At 42.3% G+C, this 24,264-nt stretch overlaps 1 protein-coding gene across 1 annotated transcript in view; it reads right to left on the minus strand.

Annotated features, from left to right (window-relative positions):
• Positions 1-365: 365 nt before the first annotated feature.
• The window catches only part of FGL1 (fibrinogen like 1), a 31,525-nt gene continuing 7,626 nt past the window's right edge, over positions 366-24,264 (minus strand). Inside the window, exons 2-7 of the mRNA XM_063135263.1 lie at positions 23,009-23,189; positions 22,062-22,221; positions 19,811-19,908; positions 18,826-18,914; positions 17,830-18,017; positions 366-1,204 (exon numbers count right to left, since the gene is read on the minus strand). Coding sequence (XP_062991333.1) covers positions 1,045-1,204; positions 17,830-18,017; positions 18,826-18,914; positions 19,811-19,908; positions 22,062-22,221; positions 23,009-23,189 — 876 coding nt within the window. The 3' untranslated portion in view covers positions 366-1,044. The remainder of the gene's footprint in view (positions 1,205-17,829; positions 18,018-18,825; positions 18,915-19,810; positions 19,909-22,061; positions 22,222-23,008; positions 23,190-24,264) is intronic.

Genomic DNA, 24,264 nt, shown 5'->3' on the forward strand with positions numbered 1-24,264 from the left:
GATGTACATAACTGCACGTAATTTCAGAGTTGAACTCCAACACTCTCTGCCACATTGCATGGGATTCTATGGTGCACACAGCCATCTAGAGAGGCAAAACGTCTTGGGCTAGCCCTGCTAGGAGTCACTATATAGAGCATGGCTAGGTAACTTGGTGCCCTCAGATGTTTTGGATGACAATTACCATCAGCCCCATGCCCAGGGATTATGGGAGTTGTTGTCCAAACATATGGAGGGCACTGAGTTACCCCTGACACAGAGACCATACTCACTGAAGAGTTCCAGTTCTTTAATGACTACAAGTCACATCAGAAATTAACGGCAGAAATTATAGATTCCAACAACAAAGGGTACTGGACTTGTCTAATTTGCTATGAGAAATATATACATGATCAGGTCCACTCTGTTTCACTTACTCCAAATCCCTTATGAAATTCACCTCCCCCAGTCTTACACCTCACACAAATGTAACGTGACAAGCTGGAGACAGGGTTACAGAAATTGCAGACTATGCATGTTGAAGCTGGGATATATAGGTCACTAGATTAAAGTATGTGAAAGGCTGAATTGCACCTAGTGGGGTTTTAGAACGGATAGATTCTGATTGTGAGAGGGTGTAAAAAAGCATGGGAGACTTAAGCAATCCTTGTTGTTTAGTCCAGGGACGTAGCCATTTCAGTCTGTTGTACAAAATCAACACAGCGTCATGTGACACCTTAAACAGAAATAAACATATTGAGTCCCAAACCCTCGGACAATGAAGCAGCTACACACACAAAAAGGTCTAATAAGTCTTTTTATCTAGTAGCTACAGAAGGCCACACTGTACATGTTGGGTTAGATTCTGTTCTTATGTGCTCCAACATGCAACCCATTTGCCTTAACAGAGAGCTAAGGACATTCAAGACCACTCAATTGTGTTGGATTGTAACCCACTGTCCATGGTGGAGTCATCCCCAATTTACCCAGAGGTAAACGAAAAATGCAAACACCACAACACAATTAAGATTGGCTTGATTAAAAGGGTGAGTGCAGGAAACAGACTTAAACATCATCAGGACTGAAGTTTGATGGCCTGACTTTCATGGCAACAGATTTCAAAGAATACCACCACCCGTGCCACGTGTACCATACAATGCCATTGTCTGTCGTTGCTGAGTAGGGTCCATTGTAGTACAGGCCATTCAGGTTGGCAGAGTGACATCTGGTAGGAAAAAAGAACAAAAGGAAATAAAGGATATCCTTTAGATTCATCTGTTCCCTGTGGCATTTGCATATGGTAAATGAAACTTCAGTTATAAAATTCAGTTAGAAAGCCCTCTCAAATCCAGTTAGAAAGCCCTCTCTGATTTTTCATGTTTTGCAAGTTTCATAAGTATTTACTGAATGAATTAGACAGAGTGATGGTGGATAGAACACTTCAGTGAATTTCACCAACAGATAATATTTTGACTTTTTGTTGTTACCCCAAACGGTATACATTTTGAATACCCAAACAGTGTCAAAACACCCAAACTGTGTTGAAATATATACTGGATATTTATGGAGTTCAATACCACTAAATGATGAGGGACGTAATGACAAAGGATCTTGGAATTCAAGACCGCCAGTCTCAAAATGGCTGCAGTTAGCCATTCTAGGGAGGGACATGGACAATTGTCTGAGAATATAAGAATCTCTTCTGGACTCCATGGGCAGGATCCAATGGGGTGTTTCCACCCCCACCGATTCTCTTTTGCCTTGCCAATACCATGGCGCAAGCGGCCCCCACCACTTGCACAATTGCAATTTAGAGCTCGCAGGGCAACCAAAAATGAGTGGAAAAGCTCATTTCTGGAAGGAGGCAGTTCAGCAGAGCTTGCATAAGGGAGCTCCCCAACCTGCCTCCTTCCAAAAATTAGCATTTCTGCTTATTTAGGGGCATGCCCTAGGAAACACTAAATCTGCCTTGTGTAAGTGGCGGGTCCTACTTGTACGATGAAATTGGCAGGACTCACTGCTTGCGGAAGGGAATTGTCAAGAGCATAAGTGCCCTGTTGGATTCTGCCCTATGCAGCCTACACTTTGGTTGGAAATAGATGATTGGGAAATATACAGGGTGGTTGTAATTCCAGTCATCTTCAAGTATGTGGTAAACCCAGCAGTACTGGACGTACTGTTTCCTTGGTTAACAAAGCGAGTGCACATAAGATGGAAAAAATGCACAATTTCAAACTCTTTTCTTGGCAAAAAGTACTTTTCTTTTTTTTTCTTTTTCTTTTTTAAAAAAGATGAACACATATTTGAAAATTTGCAAACTTTTCTGGAGAGTACATTTTTGTGCTTGCACTCATGTTCAGTGTTGTGAACAGGGCATGATCACATGTTTTGCAAGCAGAAGCAAAATTCTTGTACATCTCTAGTTACAGATTATCACCTATCTCCACACAGTTACAGCCACTATATGGAATGTTTTAAGTTGCAACTGAATGTTTCCATACTTAGCATGTATGCATCATGATTTGACCAGACAACCTGGGAGGCTTAGTTCGTTCAATATCCTCTCTGGTATTATTCTAAAGCATCCTTCTCCAACCAGATATGTTGGACTACAAAACCCATCGTCCATAGCCAGCATAGTCAGATGGAGTTCTAGAGGCATTCTGTGGCCATTGTGTCTAGATTAACCATAATTTTAAACATGCTATAGCAATACATTATTCTCTGAGATCAACTAGTTTAATTCATCTGAGAGATAATTGTGGAGTGGAAACTTCAGTAGTGCCTGAACGTGTTGTGCTTCTTCTCTGAGAGCAACAGGTTTAATTCATCTGAAGGATAATTTACTATCTCAGAATACTACTTTAAGATAGTACTATATAACATTATTTGTAGCCCCTGAAGAAGAGTTGGAAGACTTGAAATGCATTGGACTGACAAAACATTTTCATGGCACCACTGGGGTCTCCTGCCTCTCTCTTCATTATTATACTTGTGCTCTCCATTCTTGACTTCAGCTCTATGCTAACATAAGTCCGTGGGCTTGACCTTTTAAAAATGTCCCACAGATTAAAATTTGAAGGTTGTCCCCTTATCACATAACAAGGGATCAGTTATCAGTATGAAAGAAAGAAAGAAAGAAAGAAAGAAAGAAAGAAAGAAAGAAAGAAACTTGTACAACCTCTATCACTCCCTGCATTTTGCTACCCAAACATTATGTGTGGTAGGGTTTTTTATTATTATTATTAAATTTTTATTATTAAACAATATACAACAAACACAAAAACAACAAATAAAATCACTTAATACATAAACATAAAATTGCCTTAATATCGTATATTCAAATTTAACCTATTAAACATATTTATACTAAACATAACAGTGCTCCCCCCACCACGGGATCTCATTCCTGTTTCCAAAAACTCATAGTTTCATCTGTTGGTGGTTTCCCACTTCCTTTAAAGAACACAAACTCTAGGAACTTTTTCCATATACCCTCAAAATCGTTCGTTTTTAATATGCCTCTTTTCATTTTAATATTACATGTCAATTTATCATTTATAGCAATGTCCCACACTTCTTTATACCATTCTTCAATACAATAGTCTCCTTGAATCTTCCAGTTCCTAGCTACAATCAACCTCGCAGCCATCAGCAGGTTAGTTATCAGTTCTTTCGCTTCTTTATTACATTTAAGTTCTTCTTGCAGTGAGAGTAATGCAATCCTTGGTGTAACCTCTACTTTAAATCCCACAATCTGCTCAATCTCATAGAACACCATCTTCCACAACTTTTGCACATGTTTACAATCCCACCACATATGTAAATACGTTCCTTTTTCACCACAACCCCTCCAACAATCTGCTGAAAGCTGCTTATTAATCTTATTTAATCTGACCGGAGTTAAGTACCACCTCCATACAAGTTTATAGTAATTCTCCTTTATTCTTACTGACATATTTCTCAACACTCTCTGTCTCCATAGTCCTTCCCATCTCTGCTGTCCTATTTGTATCTTCAAATCGGTCTCCCAAACCACTTTCCCGACACTATCCAACACTCCTTTCTCAGCTAATATATTGTATAGTTGACTCATTAACCCTTTTGTCCCTATATTTTGTCCCTTGTCCATCTCTTTTTTTCCGATTAATTCCTCAAATTTCATTCTCTCTCCACATTCTCTATTTTCTCTTAGTGTGGTAGGGTTTGAGAAGCAAAACAAAACACTTTTTTTGTTCCTTTGTCTGTTCTTTGAATGCTATTGGTTCCAGCTTCATTTATAGTGCAATACTACGCCTGGTGCCTACACTGTACTTACATTTAAATTTTACTGTTTTAATTCTGTATTTTAATCTTATATCAACTTCTGCTGCGTGGTTTTATCCTGGTTGTGCTTTTTAGACTGTATTTTGTATTTGTGTTTTTATATGGTTGGTTGTTTTATTATGTTCTTCATGTTTCTAATTTTTGTGAACCACCCAGAGAGCTTCAGCTATTGGGCGTTATAAAAATGTAATAAATAAATAAATGTTTAGACAGGAAAAAAAAGTCCTACAACTCACTAGCTGGGGTATGCTGGGAATTGTAGGACTTTTTTTTTCTGTCCAAACATGGATAGTATTGTGCTCTTAAACGAACAACACTTCCAAAACTGTGACAATTGTACCAAAGGTGCAAGCTAATCAAATATTTTTTAAAAAATAAATAAAAACCCACAAAAGGAATGTGATCACTTGATTAGTTAGTTGCTTTGAAGTAACTTTGTGAATGCATTTGCTGCCAATACTTGGGGGTTTACATGACAGAACAAAAGTAATTACCCTCAGTCTAGCTATTAGGCAACCGATTTGTATTTGTTAGGAAATCTCAGTGCAGGTTAAATATAGGCAAACTGGCTATCAGCCAACAGCTTAGATTCTCTGAGCTACCTTTTAATTGGCTATGCAGAAATCCTCCCTCTCTGGCTTGAACACTCTGCAGACCTCTCCGTTACCTCTGTAAACTGACTTCAAAAACTCCACGATACTTCAGGGCGTCATTTGTTTCCATAAGAAATGAAGAAACTCTGTTGTGTTGGTTTGGTGTTCTTTCTCTCTCTCTCTCTCTCTCTCAAATCTATCTGAAGAATAGAACAGGGTTTTCTGCAATATATTGCTGTGACTCAACTGATCTATAGCTTCCAAACGTGAACATAATAGCAAATGCTTTGTCAGTATTATTCAGCAGCTATAGTTCAGAGGCTGGGAGAGTGAAAAGAATCTCCCCTCCAACAGCATGCTCTGGGGCAGGATAGGATTCCTCATTTATTACCTTGGAAAGATTACAAGTAAACTGTCCATCACCCTGACACATGGGATGGAGCAGGGGCTTGTTTATTGCAAAGGCTCTTAGAGGGGTGCAACGTACATTTTTCCCACTATGCTACCCCTTGTGTCTGAATAGCAATTGCTGGGGAACATGAGCAGGGGGGTGCTATTGCCGCCATGTCTTGCTTGTGAGCTTCCCATAGGTATTTGGCTGGCTACTTTGGGAACAGAATTCTTGACTAGATAGGCCTTTGGTCTGATCCAGCATAGCACTGGCTATGTTCCAGTGGGATCCTTGTCGGTGTGGGCCAGGCTACCTGGCGTCAGGTGTGGAGGGGAGCTTTTTCCCTTGCTCCAAGTGTGAGCCCTAGGTGTACCACTTCACTTTTTAACCACAGGAGAAAATTGCAACAGTTCATTTGTATGGGAGAAAATACAGGGGTGCCCTTTGGGATACCATTGGATCTAAACCTACTTTTTAGAACAGGGGTGGGGAACCTCCAGCCCACAGGCCTAATCTGGTCTGCAGAGATTCCACCCCACCTACAGAGATGGCCCAGCCCCCTCCCCAAGACCTGTTCCCTTCTCAAGTCCCACCACCTGACCTGGAGGCTACAGGGGCTTAGGCAATCTTGCGCATTATTGTATGATACGTCTACATTATTGCTCATAGTCTCTTCTCATAAATATGAGAGAGCATAATTCTGTGAATTCCAGCCCAGCACTATCCACATTGACTGGTAGCAATTCGCCAGGGCCCCAGACAAGGAAAGGCAAACTGTCTGACACTTCTTTGTGCGCCCCCCCTGCCCCGCCCAACTCAATAGCAAACCTTCCATATTAAGTGAACAGTTACATTAGGGTCATCTTTAAATGCCCCAAAGCAAGGAAATATGAAATGCAGTATCTCCTGCTCTCCATGGCTCACATAATAAACATGCCTCTGTGCTGAAAAGTAAGTTTTCTCCCTCTCTCATAGTAGGAGAACTTGAATTCACTACACAAGATGTAGCAGTGTCTTTGAGAATTAGACAGATAGGAGATAAAGCTATCATGTTGGAGATATATTACCTCCTGGATCAGATAGATATATGTTACCTCCAGTTGCCAAGGAACAAGAGCTGGATGGCGCTATTGCACATATGCCCTGCTTGTGGGCTTCCTGTAGACAGCCAGTTGGCCACTGCGGGAAGAGAATGTTGGACTGGATAGGCCTTTGGCCTATCCTAGCATAGCTCTTATTAAATTTCTAAGACAATAAAAGGAACTAGAGGCCTGTAGGCAATGTTCCTGCTGGTAAATTCCACAGGTACACCCCTCAATGCACATCTAATCAGCTCATTCATATGGATGTTTCCTCAGAAGTCTCACTGGGTTTGATGGTCTTGTCCCCATATATCTGTAGATAAGATTGCAGCCTGAGGCTCCATCCTATAAACCCTAACCTGGGAATAAGTCTCAAGTAGATGGGGCTTCCTTCTAAGTAGACAAGTACAGGGTTGTATGGTAAATTGGTCAGCTTCTGCACTACCTTGAACTCTGTGAAGGAAAATAAGAAACCACCGCTGCTCCCTCTCTCCCTCCTCAGTCTGTCCAATCTTCAGCCACAAAAGCTATCTTTGCAGAGAAATTATCGGTAATTTACAACAAGAGCACAGTGACCATTTTGAAAGAAGCGGCTGCCAGAGCAAACAACAAATGATTAGTTTGCAAAGATAAATGCAACTACGGCTCAATATATTGATGGTACATGAGCAGAGTGACCAGATACAAAAGATGGCAGGGCTCCTGCAGCTTTAACTGTTGTGATGAAGGGGGAATTTCACTGCTGCAGGCATACGAATGGCACCTATTGAAATTGAGTTTAGTGGTGGCTTCTGTCCTTCCTCCTCCTGAATAGTGTTTGATGCCCTCATTTTCTAATGCAGAGTTACATAGTAACTCATTGAATGCCATCGGACCTAACATCCAGGTAAACATGCATACCAGCATATTGCATAGAAAGCTTGAGGCATACCAGATGTTTGGTAAATCCTTTCCTTCTGCATCCCAGACAGGCAATACAACCAGGAGATTTACTGAATATCTGGTAGAATGCTGTTTAGAGCTGATAAAGTGAGTCTAGAAGAAGTTTATATTTTTTATAACAACATTGTCTTCCTGTTGTGACCCTCCGATGTTTCCCAGCTCCTCCCTCCCTCCATCTTTTCTTTTTTCTTTCTTTTTACACACACACACACACACACACACACACCTATTAAAGAACAAAAGATTGAATAGTCCAACAGTGCCTTTTAACTGGTAGAGCAAGGAGCTGTCCATTTGGAAACAGCCATAGACCAGATTCAGCATGGCGTGACACAAGTTGATGAGACCTCACCTTTAATCACCCTTACTGATGTCTTCATTTTTAAAGCCCCCTCCAAAAGCCCCCTCTTTCAGCTAATCACATTTGCACCCAGGTGAGCGACCCTCTACAAAGCAGCCCAGGGACTTGCTTCACCTTCCATTTTGCCTGCGTGACGACAAGGTTCTACCGCCAGTGCTTTCCCCTGCCTGTGGCTGCCAGTTTTGGTCTTGCACTGCTCCACTGAAAGCTTCATTGTTCAGTAGAAAACACAAGGCTATAAAGCAAAAACAAAACCAGCCGCAGCAGGGGGGGGGGGAAGTGGAGATGGGCACCATCATTTTCAGAGTGCCTCAGCGCTGCAAAGGCTATTGGTCCTTAAAGAGACACAGAACTCTTCATCTGCGGTACAAAGCCTCTCATGTTTACAGGCTATAAATGACGGCTGTGTGTTATAATTAGGAGCAAACAGACCTAACCGTGCAGAGCTTTCCACAGTGTGCCTGTAAGGCTCAGGTTAGCCAGATCTTTCTCCCCACCTGCTCCAGCCAGCAAACTCATTATTCTGCCTAAAGAAACAACAGAGAGTCTTGTGACACCTTAAACTTTAAGGCTTAAAGCCTAACAAGTCTATCATGGAATAAACCAGCTTTCCCCAGCATGTTGCCATCCAGATATTTTGCACCGCAACCGCCCTCCCTGGCCACAGCATTCCTGACCATTGGCCATGCTGGGTGGGGATGATGGGACTCATTATATAAAAGATCTGGAAGGCACCAGGTTGAGGAAGGCTGGCAGAGGTGTTCAGGGACCGGAGTCCAGTTCATTGGATGCAGAGATGATGAGTTTAATCTTATGAACGGCTGCGCCAAGGTGAGGTGGCTGCATGAGGGACACTGCACTTGAGTAAGGGACAATGTTTCTCCTTGCCTTGACCTAACTCTGGTCTTGGTGCAGATGCCCTTGACTGTAGTTACATCAGCACTTTACCAAGGCAGGGGGCTAGCAAGCCCTCACTACATTTCATCCCACAGGTTGTTGAAACTGCAGCACTTTGGACTCAGGAATAGCAAGGCCATCCTATGCCAGTGTGGTGTGATGGCTAAAGTGTTGGACTGGGAGTCGGGAGATCTGGGTTCTAGTCCCCACTCGGCCATGGAAACTCACTGGGTAACTTTGGGCCAGTCACAGACTCACAGCCCAACCCACCTCTTTTATTATCTAGTTTGTGCCAGTTCCAGCCTCTTTCCATTCCACCTTCACATTGCTTCTCCTCCTTTGAGGTACATGTGGTGAGGCTCTTCGCTCCACTGCGACTGCGGGTTGCAGTTCTGTACCGCCCCCCAGGCTCGTCCTCAAAATTTATCTCTGATTTTGATTCGTGGCTGTCCTTTTTCCTCTCTGACAACTGTCCTACTCTTATCCTGGGTGATTTCAATATTCATGTGGATGACCCTCAAGATGCTGCAGCTCTACGATTTCGCTCATTATCTTCCTCTTATGATCTTAAGCTTTGGTCTGATGCCCCCACACATTCCCTTGGACACTGTCTGGATCTTGTTCTCACTCGGAATTGCTCTGTGTTGGACTTTTCTACTGCTCACTTTCCGCTGTCAGATCATCACCTAGTTTCTTTCAATATTACTCATAATCCTCCTCCTTCACGTCCCGCTTCTCGCTCTTGTCGTGACTTGCAATCTATCAATTACGAGGCTTTTTCCCAGTCTCTAGCCTCCTCCCTTCCTTCTGTCTGTTCGGCTGTCTCCTTGGACTCAGCTGTCTCCTTCTTTAATTCCTCCTTATCTTCAACTCTTGATAATCTTGCTCCATCTACAACTCGGATAGTTCGCCCTTCTCAACCCCAACCGTGGCTCACCTCTTCCCTCCGCTACCTTCGCTCTTGTTCCCGGGCAGCTGAACGCCTTTGGCGTAAGACCAGGGACCGGGCAGACTTTGTCCATTACAAATTTGTACTCTCCTCTTTCTCTTCTGCCATCTCACTGGCCAAACAGCAGTACTACTCAACGCTGATCCAGTCAAATGCTAGGCATCCTCAGCGGCTCTTTGCGTCCTTCAATTCTCTTCTGAAGCCTAATCCGCCATCTCTTCCCGCCTCTCTGTCTGCTAATAACTTTGCCTCTTTTTTCAATGCTAAAATCCAAACTATCCGCTCTGATCTGGCCAGCTCTGCTCCTCTTCCAGTTCCTGTTCCTCATCTGTCAGCTCCTCCTACAAATTTCTCTGCGTTTCCTTCGGTCTCTGCGGATGAACTGTCTACAATACTGCGCTCTTCGAAGCCTTCCACTTGTTCTCGTGATCCGATTCCTTCTCGCGTCTTTATTAATCTTATTCCTGCAATCCTCCCTTCCTTGCTACATATTATTAATCTTTCTCTGTCCTCTGGTTCATTTCCTTCTGCTTTTAAACATGCTACAGTCTCTCCCATTCTCAAGAAACCTACTCTTGATAGGCTATCTCTGTCTAACTACCGACCTGTCTCTTTGTTGCCGTTTGTTTCAAAGATCCTGGAGCGTGCGGTCTACTCTCGCTGTCTTGACTTTCTTTCTAGTAACTCTCCTTTGGATCCATTTCAATCTGGATTCCGTCCTCTGCATTCCACCGAAACAGCCCTTACTAAGATCACCAATGATCTCCTTACTGCCAAGTCTAAAGGCCATTATTCCGTTCTTATTCTCCTTGATCTAACTGCAGCCTTTGACACGGTTGATCATGATCTTCTCTTAGATTCCCTTCATGACCTTGGATTTTGTGGCTCTGTCTATAACTGGTTTGCCTCCTATCTAGCGGGTCGCTCTTTCAGCGTGTTGACTAATGGCAGCTCGTCTTCCTCCTTTCCCCTTTCAGTAGGGGTTCCGCAAGGCTCGGTGCTTGGCCCGTTGTTGTTTTCCTTATACATGTTGCCCTTGGGCAAGCTTATTCAATCTCATGGCCTCCAATATCATCTGTACGCCGATGATACACAACTATATCTGTCATCTCCGGAACTTTCTCCTGATGTTCACGATCGTATCTCGGCATGTCTTTCAGATATCTCAGCTTGGCTGCTTCATCGTCGCTTGAAGCTTAACATGGCAAAGACTGAATTGCTTGTTTTTCCTCCTAAACCTTCTCCTCATCTCTCATTCTCTCTTACTGTCAATGATGTTACGCTTACTCCGGTCAAGGAAGCTCGTAGCCTTGGCTTTATCTTCGACTCCTCGCTCTCCTTTATTCCTCATATTGAGGCAGTAGCTAAATCTTGTCGATTTTTCCTGTATAATATTGCCAGGATTCGATCATTTTTGTCTGTCTCTTCTGCCAAGACGCTTGTTCATGCACTGGTTATTTCACGGTTGGACTACTGCAACCTTCTTCTCTCTGGCCTTCCTTCTTCTCACATCAGTCCGTTGGTTTCTGTTCACCACTCTGCCGCAAAGATCATCTTCTTGGCTCGCCGCTCCGACCATGTTACTCCGCTTCTGAAATCTCTTCATTGGCTTCCAATTCACTTCAGAATCCAATATAAACTTCTCCTGTTAACCTTCAAAGCTTTTCACGGTCTAGCTCCTTCCTATCTCTCCTCTCTCATCTCACACTATTGCCCTGCTCGTGCTCTTCGCTCCTCTGATGCCATGTTTCTCGCCTGCCCAAGGGCCTCTACTTCCCTTGCTCGGCTTCGTCCATTTTCGTCTGCTGCCCCTTACGCCTGGAACGCTCTTCCAGAACATTTGAGAACTACAAGTTCAACCGCAGCTTTTAAAGCTCAGCTAAAAACTTTTCTTTTTCCTAAAGCTTTTAAAACTTGATGTTGTGCAGACTTCTACTGTTACTTTCTACTGTTAGTTTTTCCCTACCCTGTGCCTGCTTACCCTTCCCTGTACCTGTTTGCATTCTCTTCCCCTCCTTATTGTTTTACTATGATTTTATTAGATTGTAAGCCTATGCGGCAGGGTCTTGCTATTTACTGTTTTACTCTGTACAGCACCATGTACATTGATGGTGCTATATAAATAAATAATAATAATAATAATAATACAGGGTTGTTGTGAGGATAAAATGGAGAGGAGGAGGATTATATATGCTGCCTTAGGTTCCTTGGAGGAAAAAAGTGGGATATAAATGCAATAATACATACATACATACATACATACATACATACATACACTACTCTGTAAAGTAAGGAAACCTTTCTGGCAAGTAGGAGCGTTTCTGCATGAGGCATTTATTGTGTGCTTGTCATTCTCGAACCATGGTTGTTTACAGAGTTTTTAGATGCTGTTATGACATTCCAGTTTCACTTGTTAGTGAGCACTTTCTGCAAGTTTTGTAGAGCAAAGAAAATGTGGTAGGCCTACTCCTCCAGCAGGCCTACCCAGATGAATTTTAAACCTAAGAATTTTAATATGTTGTGATTGTTATTTTAATATTGCATTGGTTTTATATGCTCTTTTAACTAGTTTTATGTATTATATTGTATTTAATGTTGTTCCCCGTCTTGATCCAGAGGGAGAGGTGGGTAAGAAATAAAATTATTATTATTATTATTATTATTATTATTAGAGTGAAAGAAAACACTTTCCCCACATGTATTTGCACTATTCTGCAGAATAGCAGAACGCCACTTAGGAGTTATGTCGTGGAAAAGCAGGAAAGGAAATGCTCTTTGTGCATCTCGATTCTCAATTCTGTGATAAAACCAAAAGCAATTACGGCAGTTTGACAGCCTCGTGTAGAAAAGCCCATCGGCAGCAGCCACAAAGTACTGTTGTGTTGTCACAAATGAAGCCAGCCAGCATACTGGATTAAGCTTTTATTGGGTATCGTACTCAATTTGGTTTTGCCTTATTAGGGTTCCATGCAGCTTAAATGGAAATAGTGACAGAGATGTGACTAATTCAAGAGTTGTTATATATACTTTTCTCTGCAGTGTTCTTTCTACAGCACTTGAAATCAGGCCATGAACCATCTCTGTGCTGGGTGAATCAAACTGAACAGTAATCCAGTTAAGGCATCCAATCCCATACTTAATAGATACTTCAGTTCAGAATGTACAGCAGTTCTATTTCTATAGCTAGACAGTTACTAAAGTTGTCTCACGACACAAAATATGGTCACTTCCTGTCTTGTGATGAGGGCAGATTCACCAGTTTCTTAGATGTGTAGGATACACACAATTTACACATACAAGTCCTGTTACAGATAGTACTACAAGGGGCCTAGTTTGACTCTATGGCATGCATAATCTGGCCTTGAACATTATTCATTCACAGACCTTTTTTGATCTCATAGCAATCAGGTGACAATCCACTCACAAAGAATATGTAAGGATATAAAAGCCAGATGAGGCTACAATTCTATGCACATTTAAGTTGGGAGTGAGTCCCAACTTAAGACTTATTCCTTAATTCTAAGTAAATACATATAGCAACCTTCTCCAAACTGGTGCCCTCCAGATGTTTTGGATCTCACCTCCCATCAGCCTCAGCAAGCGTAGCCAATGGTCACGAATGCTGGGAGTTGTAGTTCAAAATATCTGGAGGATACCAGATTGGGGAAGGCTGACACATAGGACTGAGCTGCAAGTAATGTTAATTTTGGTTTGGATCCTAAGTTATGCCTCCTTTTAAAGGGTTTTGTGTTTTTTGTCAATTCTCTCCTCCATCTGCAGCCCTCACACTACTCCCAAAGATCCATCAAACTCTGGGATCAGATGTTGCAGAAATATGGGAGGAAAGCACCATTTCATGCATACGAACTCTGTTAGATTAGTGGAAAGAAGTTAGGATCTATGCCTCTCTTTGGTTTGAAATTAATAAGAAACACAAAACAAGGAGAGCTGGAACAACACATTTAGAATTATTATTCTGCAACACAAAAAATGAATGACTCAGTTGGGTACATTCAACAGTGATTCACCAGAAACAAATGTGACTCTTCCAAATCTTCAGCAACAATTAACAAGTGTCCTTCAGTAGTCAGTGGAAGGGTTGACTTCATTGGGAATGGGGTTTACACACCGGTTCATTTCCTCCTTTTTATCATGTTAGTGTTGATACATTGTATTTTCACACAGTCAATTTGGCTTCAGATCAACCCATTTCAAGTCATTTGCAGCTACTGGGGACATAGTTATTAAGTAATGGACAGCTCTGGGCAATTTCCCTGCAGAAATCCAGAGCAAATATAGAAATTCAGAGTAAATAAAGCAGACAAACATTGATTCTGATTGGCAAGCTTTGTCAAATGAATGTAGATTGCTCTAACATGGTAAAAAGTAAGCCATTTCTAAAGGAACATGTGTATTTTTTATAGCTGATGAGAACTACATTGCCTTGTTGTATTTTGCAACAGACCAAATCTAGCATTGACATTTCTTTAAAAATGTCAGCAGTCATTAAAGCCCCCTTACATACGCTATTGCTAAGGCTTGGATATATATTTTACTGTACATAATGGCATGTAAAAGACTCCCTTCCTTGCTCAATATTCTGTCTGACTGGTACTGCGCAGCTCCCCATGATGAGGCTGAAAACATGCTGAGTCGCTCTGAGCAGGGGGTGAAAAACCATGCCGTTAACTTGTATTAAGTCATTCCTTAGGCCAACCTGTCCTGCATTCCATCGGAGCATCAAATCAGATCTGGCTGTGGGCCAAACGAGGCATGATGGTGGCATACCTGTGTGTCAGAACTGGGTCAGTACCAATTTCCTACAAAGCTGGGGGTGGGGCAATTTAAAGCATAACATGGGAGGGCAGGAGGGGGGCACAGTCCTTGCCCCATCTGTGTTCCCCACGCTCCAGACAGCTTTTTCTAGTGTGTAGAAGAACATGTTTTGTTGTTGTTTTTAAGAGGAGCATAAGACATGCATCCTCATACCACACTTGAAATCTTCTCTCCTTACTCCATAGGGAATTGTCAAGACCTGCATTCTGACACATGGGCTGCTACCATAATGTCTACTTTGCTACTGAATCCTGGCTGCTCTTGCAGCTGCTAGTGGGGGAATGCAAAGCAGTGCTGAGATGCATGCTCAGTGATCTGTTTAGATGGCACATAAAGGAAATCCAGAAGATTACCAATAAATCTGCGGCTTGTCTTGACGAAGGGTTTGCCCTGGTGTGGATTCACAGCAGCGGCAGGTCATCTACCATTGTGAAGCCATCCAGGGGCAAACCCCAGAATGTCCTCTGAAAAGAAGTCAAGCACTTACGCTGACTTTTTTGGCTGCAGAGGTGTGTCACAGCCGATGGCACCCCCTGATTGGTCACCATCCGTTGGACAGGGAAGGGGGCAGACCTACAAGAGCTCAGGAGAGCCCCGTGTGTCCTGGTAAATAAAAGAAAATGGAGAGGAGAGGAGAGGAGAGGAAGAGGCTTCACACATCTGTAAATAATAAAAAAGGGTGGGGAGGAGAGGAACAGGGCTCGTTCCACCCCCTGATTTTAATTTTTTTTACCTGTATCTGTGCAGATAAAAAATGTGGGGGGAAGGTCAGAGGGAGGAGAGGTGGTTCGGGCACCCCATGTCCCTCTCCTTGTCCTTCTCTGGCTGCCTCGTTCCTCCCCCATCCCTTCCGGTGTTCAGCACAGTGGCAGTGGTGGCGGCAACTCCACACTTGCCTTACTTCCCATGCAGATGCTGGGAAGGAGCACAAATGCAGGAGCTTTACGCCTTGTGGTGCCAAAGTGCCGCCATCAAGACAGGGGCCTGTTCAATGCAAAGAGACTCAAAGAGTGTTATCAGACGGGGGGATCGCATTTCCCTACTGTTACTATGGTCTCCTGCTGCTGTCCCACAATAGCGACGATTTCCTTACACGTGAAAAGAAAGAGGAAACAGCGACGACCACATGGCCATGCACACAGCAGGAAATGGCGGTAAGTTTCACTTTAAAAAAAATAAGTCAGATTTACCGGGGTCTGTTTTGTCGCAGAAAAAAGAACAGAAGGGGCGGGAGTTGAACATTGTCGTCATGCGAAAAACCATGATTGGGCAGTAACAAGCATGTAAGAAAACACTCATCAATTGACACCCAAAGATTCTGGCACACAGGAAAATATCTATTTCGGCTGAATGCAAGGTAGTACAAACAAATCAGGGTTGATGTGAACAAGGCTTTCTCCTCACTCTATATTCTGTGGTTTACAATATATACTAATTACGTTTAACCCCACTAAAATTCCTTCAGATCATAGATTCCCTCAATGGCAGCCTCATCTACAACTGATAGCAATGGCGGTAGAAGAGGAGGCATCCCTGGTCTTGTGTGCTTAACCCTCTGTCCTACTAGCATTGTATTTCTTGCCAATGTCCCCGAGATTAGCATGGGTGTTGCAGCGCCCCCTGTGCTGCTTCCCCTTTGTCCCACTCCTTGTGGTACAGGCACAGCCAGAGTTTGCAGAAGTTGGGGTAGAAAACAAACCAGCAGGGAATGGCTAGGAAAAGAGAGGGGGAATATCCAGGATCTCCTGCTTTACTAAAGCCTTTTTTTTTTTTGGTAGCACCAAGGTGGCAGGGAGTTAATACAGCATCCTTGTATTATGCTGGAGCATAGACCTAACCATAGACCTAACCATGTTGCCTCCAAAGTAAGGTTCTCTGAAATGCACAGTTCAAATATGCATCATCATCATCATCATCATCATCATCATCTATTTCTTACCCGCCTCTCCATTTTGATCGAGGCGGGGAACAACAGTAAATATAAAAAACATAAAACTGAATTAAAACATAATATACATTGTTAAAACATTCTAAAAACATCCTAAAATTCCACTGGATAGGCCTGCCGGAAGTGATCAGTCTTAACAGCATAGGATTGCTGCCATGCCTCCCCCAGAGTCCTCATCATCAGAGGACGAAGGGGAAGAGCAAGCTCCAACAGATCCTGGGGAGGGGACTAGCGGCCAAGGTGAACGGGAGCCCTGACTCTCAGAGAGCAGGCAAGACCCTGCAGAAGCCCCCTTAATGGACTCAGAGAACAATGAAGGGGTTCTGAGAGTGAGGGAGGAATGTCAGCAGCCTGCCAGAGCACAGAAGCTATGGGGCTAATTGCCGGCACCTGGTGTCAGGTTAAGACTTAAAAGTTTCAGAGCAGCACAGTGAAGACGCTGGAAACAACACAGCCACGTCAGTGTTCACTGTATCCAGCTTCCCAGGCATCCGGACTCCCTGCTAAATCACGACCCCTGGAATCATGGCCCCGAACTCTGCCTGCATCCAGGAACCTTGCTCAGAGACTCTGGACAGCTTCATTCGACTCCGCAGGCATTCAAGCTGAGGAAGCCTGCTGTAGTTTATCTGCCTCAGCCGCCGCACTTACTAGCAATGGCTGTAAATCTCCACTTGTAGCCAACAAACGCAGACAACTGCAGCCTCAATATGGAAAGGAGAGTCTATGGGTGTCTCTACGCTAAGGGAAAATCGTATTACCTAGGGCTTTTGTGCTTCCAGCTTTTCGGTGCGATTGTTATGGGCTGCATTACACGGGTGGAGGAGGGCGACCACGTGGTTTGAATTGAATTGAATACTTACCCTCCGTTCACTTCAATGAGACAGTTGCATCTAGTGGTGGAAGATCCCACTTTTGTTTTAGGATGTTACCACTTTTAAAGTGGGAGACATCCTGGTCATTGACAACCTCACATAAAAGACACTCAACCTTTTCTAAGTGGCCAGTCATGAGCATACAATAACTCATTTAGAGGAGCCCGATTACGGCACTCTAAACCATGGTGGGGTAGGGTGAATCTGTGCTTACAGTGGATTGAGCTGATAAGTCACCATCCAGATACAGAGATTTTGCATTAGTACAAATGTGTTTAGAGTCAAAAGGAAGGAAAGGAACCTCTCGTGCAAGCACTGAGTCATTACTGACTCTTGGAGGGATGCCAGCTTTCGCTGATGTTTTCTTGGCAGGCCTTATAGTGGGGTGGTTTGCCATTGCCTTCCCCGGCCGTTATTACCTTTCCCCCAGCTAACTGGGTACTCATTTTACCAACCTCAGGAGGATGGAAGGCTGAGTCAACCCGAGCCGGCTGCCTGACACCAGCTTCCGCTGGGATCGAACTCAGGCTGTGAGGAGAGTTTCAGCTGCAGAAACTGCTGCTTTACCGCTCTGCGCCACACGAGGCTCTTTAGAGTCAAAACCAAAGCAAAATATTTCAAGTACAAGTAAGGCAAAAAAGACACCTGACCTGTTAAACCACCAGCCAGCTCTATCTTCTTCAGCACAGTTCTTTTCATAGTTGTCATTATCTCTGTCTTTTGTGCTGAATTTCATTCCTTGGTGGTTTGCCCACCATTTAACTTCAGGGTGAAACCCTCCAGTGAGAGAGTCACCAGCTGTTCCATAGTATTGTCCACAACTCATCATGTAGAAACTCTGGTGAAATGTTGGGAGAAGGAGTAAGAGAATCATACAAGCAAAACACATTTAAGTAAGGGAATTATATAAGCAAAGCGTAGACTCAGCATTTAAGAAACTTATTCAGAAAGGCAACTGACATGCACAGTCCAACCAGGATGATTTGCAAAATCAAACATTGCCTCCAATTTCATTCAATGGTAATGAAAGAGACATGTAGGAAGCTAAGGTGAAGAGGAAAAGGTAAAAATAGCAACTTTTAAAATACATAAGTAACGATCAGATTTCTAAGATGGAGTCCTGTGAGAGTCTTCCTAGCACCACAAGATGACCATTTGCTGAAGCCTTGAGATGGAAATCCTGGTTTTGTGAATGATTCAACATGTGGCCAAGATGAGTTGTATAACTCTTAAAAATCAAACTTCCCAAACTTGTAGTGTCCTCTTATCCTGTTTATCTGTTCATGTTTTTTATTTTATTTATCCATCCATTCTATCCTATTCCATCCCATCCTTCCTTGAAGGAGCTCAGAGGGATATATATGAATGATGGTTATCCCATTTTTACCCTCACAGCAACACTGTGACAAAGGTTAGGTTGAGATACAGTGACTGCCCCAAGGTCACATGGTGAGTGTCACGGCTGAGTGGGAATTTGAATGAAAGTTTCCTTGGTCGACATCTAACATTCTATTTGTTACACCATGCTAGCACACACATACAATCTTGATAGATATGGCAGTTGTAGAAAAAAAATCCTGTGGTATTTAGAATCCTAGTTACCATTACAAATTTCAAGGTGCCAATTAATGAAGTAAAATTATTACCTTCTCATCTGCAACTCGGAAATTTTCATATTGTGCAAAGCGCTGTTCACCTCCAAAATCAGACAGATCAATTTTTAAGGTATAATTCCCTGAATAAATAACAATAAAATTGAGAATAATTCATCCAGAGAAGAGGAAAGGAGAGCTTCCATTCAGTTCATTATAAGCACTGAAGGATTCATGTGTAGTGTAGTTGAACTATGATTCTTGTTTATTGTGACAAACCAGCATATTCTGACATGGCTTAACAGTGCCCCTAGAGTATCTGATAAGTCTCACCATACAGGAAATCCAAATTGGCTCATTTCACCTTTTTGTTCTTCAATAAGCATTCAAAACATAAGCTCTTTTTTATAATAGACTTCTGGTTCAAACCAGCTGGCTCTACTGAGATGTAAGTTTAGAGTTGTTATAAAAGTGGGTCCAGTCACTAAATAATTATTTGATTTTCTGGCTAGACCACTGACATAAGAAATGGAAGGTATCACAATATTTGACAAAGAAATGCCCAGTGTCCACAAAGGGGCTGGCTTTTTCTGAACTCAGATTCCCATAAAAGTGAGAATTTGCTTACTCCTCATAACCTCTAAGCTCAGGTCTCTCTCTCAAACCCTCCTCTCTTCAATGAATTCTGCTTATGCTCTGAAACCCAGTACTCTACTGAAGGAAAACATAGATGGGTTACAAGTTGAAGTCAAGGTTGTCTAAACCCGCTATAAAATTCCAAGAATGAGGTAAAGTGATTGCACAATAAAAGGCTCATCTGGAAGTTACCAACATGTCATACAACATTGGAGAGAAAAGTACACACAAACACACTAATATGGAATAGTTTCACTGAGCTATAACCATGAAGTCAGATTCTTGATTTCAGCATTCCCCCCTTTTGTTTGTTTGTGTTTTTTGGGGTATTGCACAAGTAGTAAATGTTCCTGTCATCTTTGTTTTTGTTTTTCCTCATAAACATTACCTACACACATCTTACCCTGAGAGGTCAGATAGTGGAGGTTTTTATTTCCAAGCCAGAATTCGCCATCTGGTGAAGCGAAATCGCCAAAACCGTCCTCATAATCAGCCCAGTCTCTGAAAAATAAAATGGAAACTTTTGATATTCATCATTCGAAGAGGATTAACCAATAGTCTTTAGAACAGGTTGCATGGCCCTTAAAACAACAGCACAGCATTTGTGTAAAACTATTGAGGGTTTGCTTCCACATATATGCTTCAGTGAGCGTAGTCGTTTTTTACTTCCTCACAAATAGCATGACGACCATGATTTGACTGGGTGCAGATAAGGCTGCTACTGCTTTGTAAAGATCCAGTACATGGCATTTGCTAAGAACTCTTTTGGTATCTCTGGTCCTGGCTAGGGAACCTTTGACCCCATTCCAGTGAGATGGAACTCCTAGTTATTTTCCTCTGGATATAAGGAATAGGGATGGATGGATCAGTATGTTACCAATTCGTGTTACTTTCTCTTACGTTCACTCATAAATGCGTTCCATCCCATTTTTGCATTAAACTGCGATTCTTTTTGTAAAGCCAAACAAAAAATGGTATTCTGATACATATTCTTGAAAGTATTTTCTCACAAAACGCACATTTCTAAATGTATTTCCCCCCACAAAAAACATATATCTCTGAATGTATTTTATTTCAAAATCCCCCTTTTAAAAATACAGTTTGATACATTTTTTTTTGAGCTGAGAAGTGCATTGCAAAATTTGGAAAGTGCAAAATACAAAGGGTAACTACATTCCGATCTGGACATTAGTCACAGAGGTTGGTGAGCACATTTGGAGTTTTGAAGGAATATCATGTGGACTCTCACAAAATGGCTGCCATGGGACTGAGACTTTCTCATTCATAAAAGGGCTGCCATTTTTTTAAGTCCACATGAAAACTTATATAGTAATGCACTTTTTCAAAGTATCTACATTTTTGTACACATTTTTGTGAGCCCCTTTTCAAAAGTATACATTTTTTGCAAGTGATGTTTCCATTGAAGGAAGTGTTTTTTATGTGCATCCTTCCAAATAAAAACACTTTTTGTACAAACCATTTCAAATGGAAGCATTTTAATGCATTTTATTTTCTGCAAGCTGCATCAAAAGCTTTGGAAATGTTCAGATTTTGATGCTCTAAGGGCACAATCCTATGCATGTTCAGACAAAAACAAAGTTCTAAAACTCCCAGCAATCAAATGTTGGGAGTTATTGAACATTTTTCTGTCTAAACATGCATAGGATTGTGCCCTTAGTCTGCCTTTTCTTGCTGTTGGTTATCAATATGCTCAACTCCTTCAGTTCGTGTTCAGGTTCAGGAAGTGCGAATTTAGTACATTCGCACTGAAATGCCAACCAAATGAATTTCTCACCTATGTCTTGTCAGGTATCTGACTACAACCATTCACACTGAAAAGGAAGTGTCTCTCAGGCTTTGACCAACCTTGCCCCCCCGCCCCAGTCACCAGAAACTGAAGCAGTTTTCACCTCAGACACAGAACTCTTTGAGGCACGTAAGAAGAACTAGAAGAAGGATCCCAGCGTGTGCTGTTAATGCAGGAGGGCGCTTGGAAGAAAGATCTACTGCAGCCCATTTTTGAAGCATTTGGAGATGATTTAAAAGGAAGCCAATTGAAGCCTGTTGTGAAAACGACCAAAACGTCATAGGAAGCTGCCTTCGACTGTGTTAGAGCACTTCCATCTAACCCAATATAGTTGACACTGAATGGCAGCAGAACTCTAGGGTTTGGGACAGGATTCTTTCCTAGCTCTGCTTGAACCTGGGAGTTTTTGAATGCAGGGCATCTGCTCTACAGCCCCTCCCAATCCTGTTCATGCAACGCAGGCGGGTGGCTCTGATGTTAGTGGCGTGGCTGAATCCACTCCTGGTTTCTGTCAGAACCAGTCAGAATTCTAAAGGAGTTATCCAAGGTGCACTTTGGATAGCTGCTTTACAATTCTGAGTGGTTCTGACTGAAATCTGAAGCAGATTCACCACCCCACTAGTATCAGAGCCACCAGCAAGTCCATAGGAGGAGAAGAAGGCAGTAGCCTCCTCAGGGTGCTTGGAGCACAACCATAGCTGAACTCAGCATTCCCAAGAGGAGCCCAGAACAGCTTGTATAGCTTCTTTCAGGAGTTATTACTGGGATATATAAGAAAGTTCACCATTGCTGTTGACCTTTTCCCAAGGGCCCATGCCTTATTGCTAATTGCATGCCCAAAACTTACCTATCAAAATTTTGACTCCCATCCGAACGTCTCTGAAAGACTGTCCATCCTCCTCCTCCTGACATGTCACAGTAGGCCAAGAATCCACTAGGGCTCCCTAGAGGCTTCAGCTTGTGAAATCCACTCTGTCGGTGTCCAGCTTTGTAGATCTCAGCACAATCTGCACCATCCCAAAAGATCAATTAGTCCACGCAGTTAAATTTAGCCTTGTTCTCATTACTTCTATAATACATGTGTTTAGTGCTGCCCTGAACAATTTGTGACCCATTGAGCCCAATGCTGTCCATTGGCCATAAATGGTGGCCCGTCAAGTGTATTGCAACTTTTTATCCTTCCCTCACCCCAATCCCAAACACACAGCAAAACCAAAATTACTGGGGAAACTGTGGCCTTCCAGATGTTGGTGCAGTGCAACTCTCATCGGCCTTAGCAAGCATAACCAATGTTGAGGGATGAATGGAGTTGGAATCTCACAAGGCTTGGAAGTCATATGTTCCCATCCCTGTTTACTGAGTCTGCATTTCACTTGGTGATTAGTAAGAGACATAATAGTAAATCATCATTGTTTAGTCAAAGCAATGGTAAAATATTTGCATGGTAGTAGTCTGGACAAGATTGCAAACCGTGGTTTGATGTGATGTTTGAATTGTCAAACCATAGTTATGTTCATTACTTATTATTATTTTATTTATATAGCACCATCACTCCGCCTATAAGGCTGCTGCAGTTATGAAGTGTAATTCTAAGAGAGGGTGGAAAATGAAAGCAGACAAGCTGGGTTTGCCTACTGAACTTTTGGAAATTCCAGCCATGGTTTGGGTTCTAAACTATGGTTAAGTGCACATCTTGGTTTGTGTGATGACTGAACTGAGCCAATTTGTAAAGCAATAATAATTATTATTATTATTATTATTATTATTATTATTATTATTATTATTATTTCTAACCTTTATGTTCTCTTTCTTCTTCCAGGTTGACGACACTATTTTCAGCTCCTTTATCTCTGTTCTGCGTATCTTTCTCTAGTAATAGCTGCACAATTCTTGCCTGTTGCTGCTTTACGCTGTGTTCCAGAAGTCTCACCTGGGCCTTGAGTCGCAGTTGCTCTTGGAGACAACTCTCTAAAGTCTGCTAGAGCAGTTTATTGAAGGAGAAGAACATCATTGAATTAGTAAATATTAGAGCTCAGGTTCATCACTGGTCACTATAAAAGCCTATCACATTCAGCTACACAAAAATATGAATGCACTCTCTTAAGAGCAGACCAGGGTTTTGTTGATTAAAAGTTTAATTCTGCTGTTTAAAAAGCATAGCAGCTTCTCAGGAATGCCTTGTGTAACAGATTTTTTGTGTGTGCTTGAAAAGGCATCCGTGTTTTGAAATTCAGACAAAGAAAACTCTGTGCATCCAAAGTACTTGAGCGCCTCACGAAAGGAAATTCAGCCAAGCTGGTACTGTGTGGAAGTTACAGGCATCCCTTGATTCCACCAGCATTAACTGATGGGTTTGCTGAAAAATAATCCCAGAAAGAGTTCATTTAATGAAATCTTTAGTGAATAAAATTCGCCTCAACCCTATTATCCCAAATAAAGGCATCAACAAAACACAGCAACCTGGTTTGCACTTAAGCAGGCAAATCGTGGGTTAATTAAGCTAAGATTTGCTGTGGTATGGTAACGGCACATGCTGCTTCTGCTTTCCATAATCAACCTCCAATCAGCCTGATTGGATGTTGTTTTGTGATATGAAAACCTGGACACCCTCAAACCCATTGGGGATATTTGCATGTAATGTCGACAATTTGTGGGTTAATTAAACCAGGTTTTGCTGTGGCACATGCATTCTGCCACCTTTTTAAATCTCGTAGGCTAGCTGTGGGTTGTTTAGCTTTCTAATTATAGGTTAGCTGTGAGTTGATTAGCTCATAGTTAACCTATAATGTATGGGATTAGACATCACGTAGCAATGCTGAATATTCAAAATGGATGCAGAACATGCCTAGCCTACGCTGCACCAAATTGAGGGTTAATTAATCCATCATTTGCCACAGTTATGTGCAAACCAGGCCCGTACCCCCACCCTCACCCCCACAGTCATACACTCTAATATTCATGTTCCCTCTGCGGTTGCCTTTGTCATTTTCCTTTTATGCTGACTGATGATCTACTCATTTAATCAAATAAATATTATCTCGCCATTATTG

The sequence above is a fragment of the Elgaria multicarinata genome, chromosome 10 (assembly GCF_023053635.1).
Source record: "Elgaria multicarinata webbii isolate HBS135686 ecotype San Diego chromosome 10, rElgMul1.1.pri, whole genome shotgun sequence".
Lineage (NCBI taxonomy): Eukaryota > Metazoa > Chordata > Lepidosauria > Squamata > Anguidae > Elgaria > Elgaria multicarinata.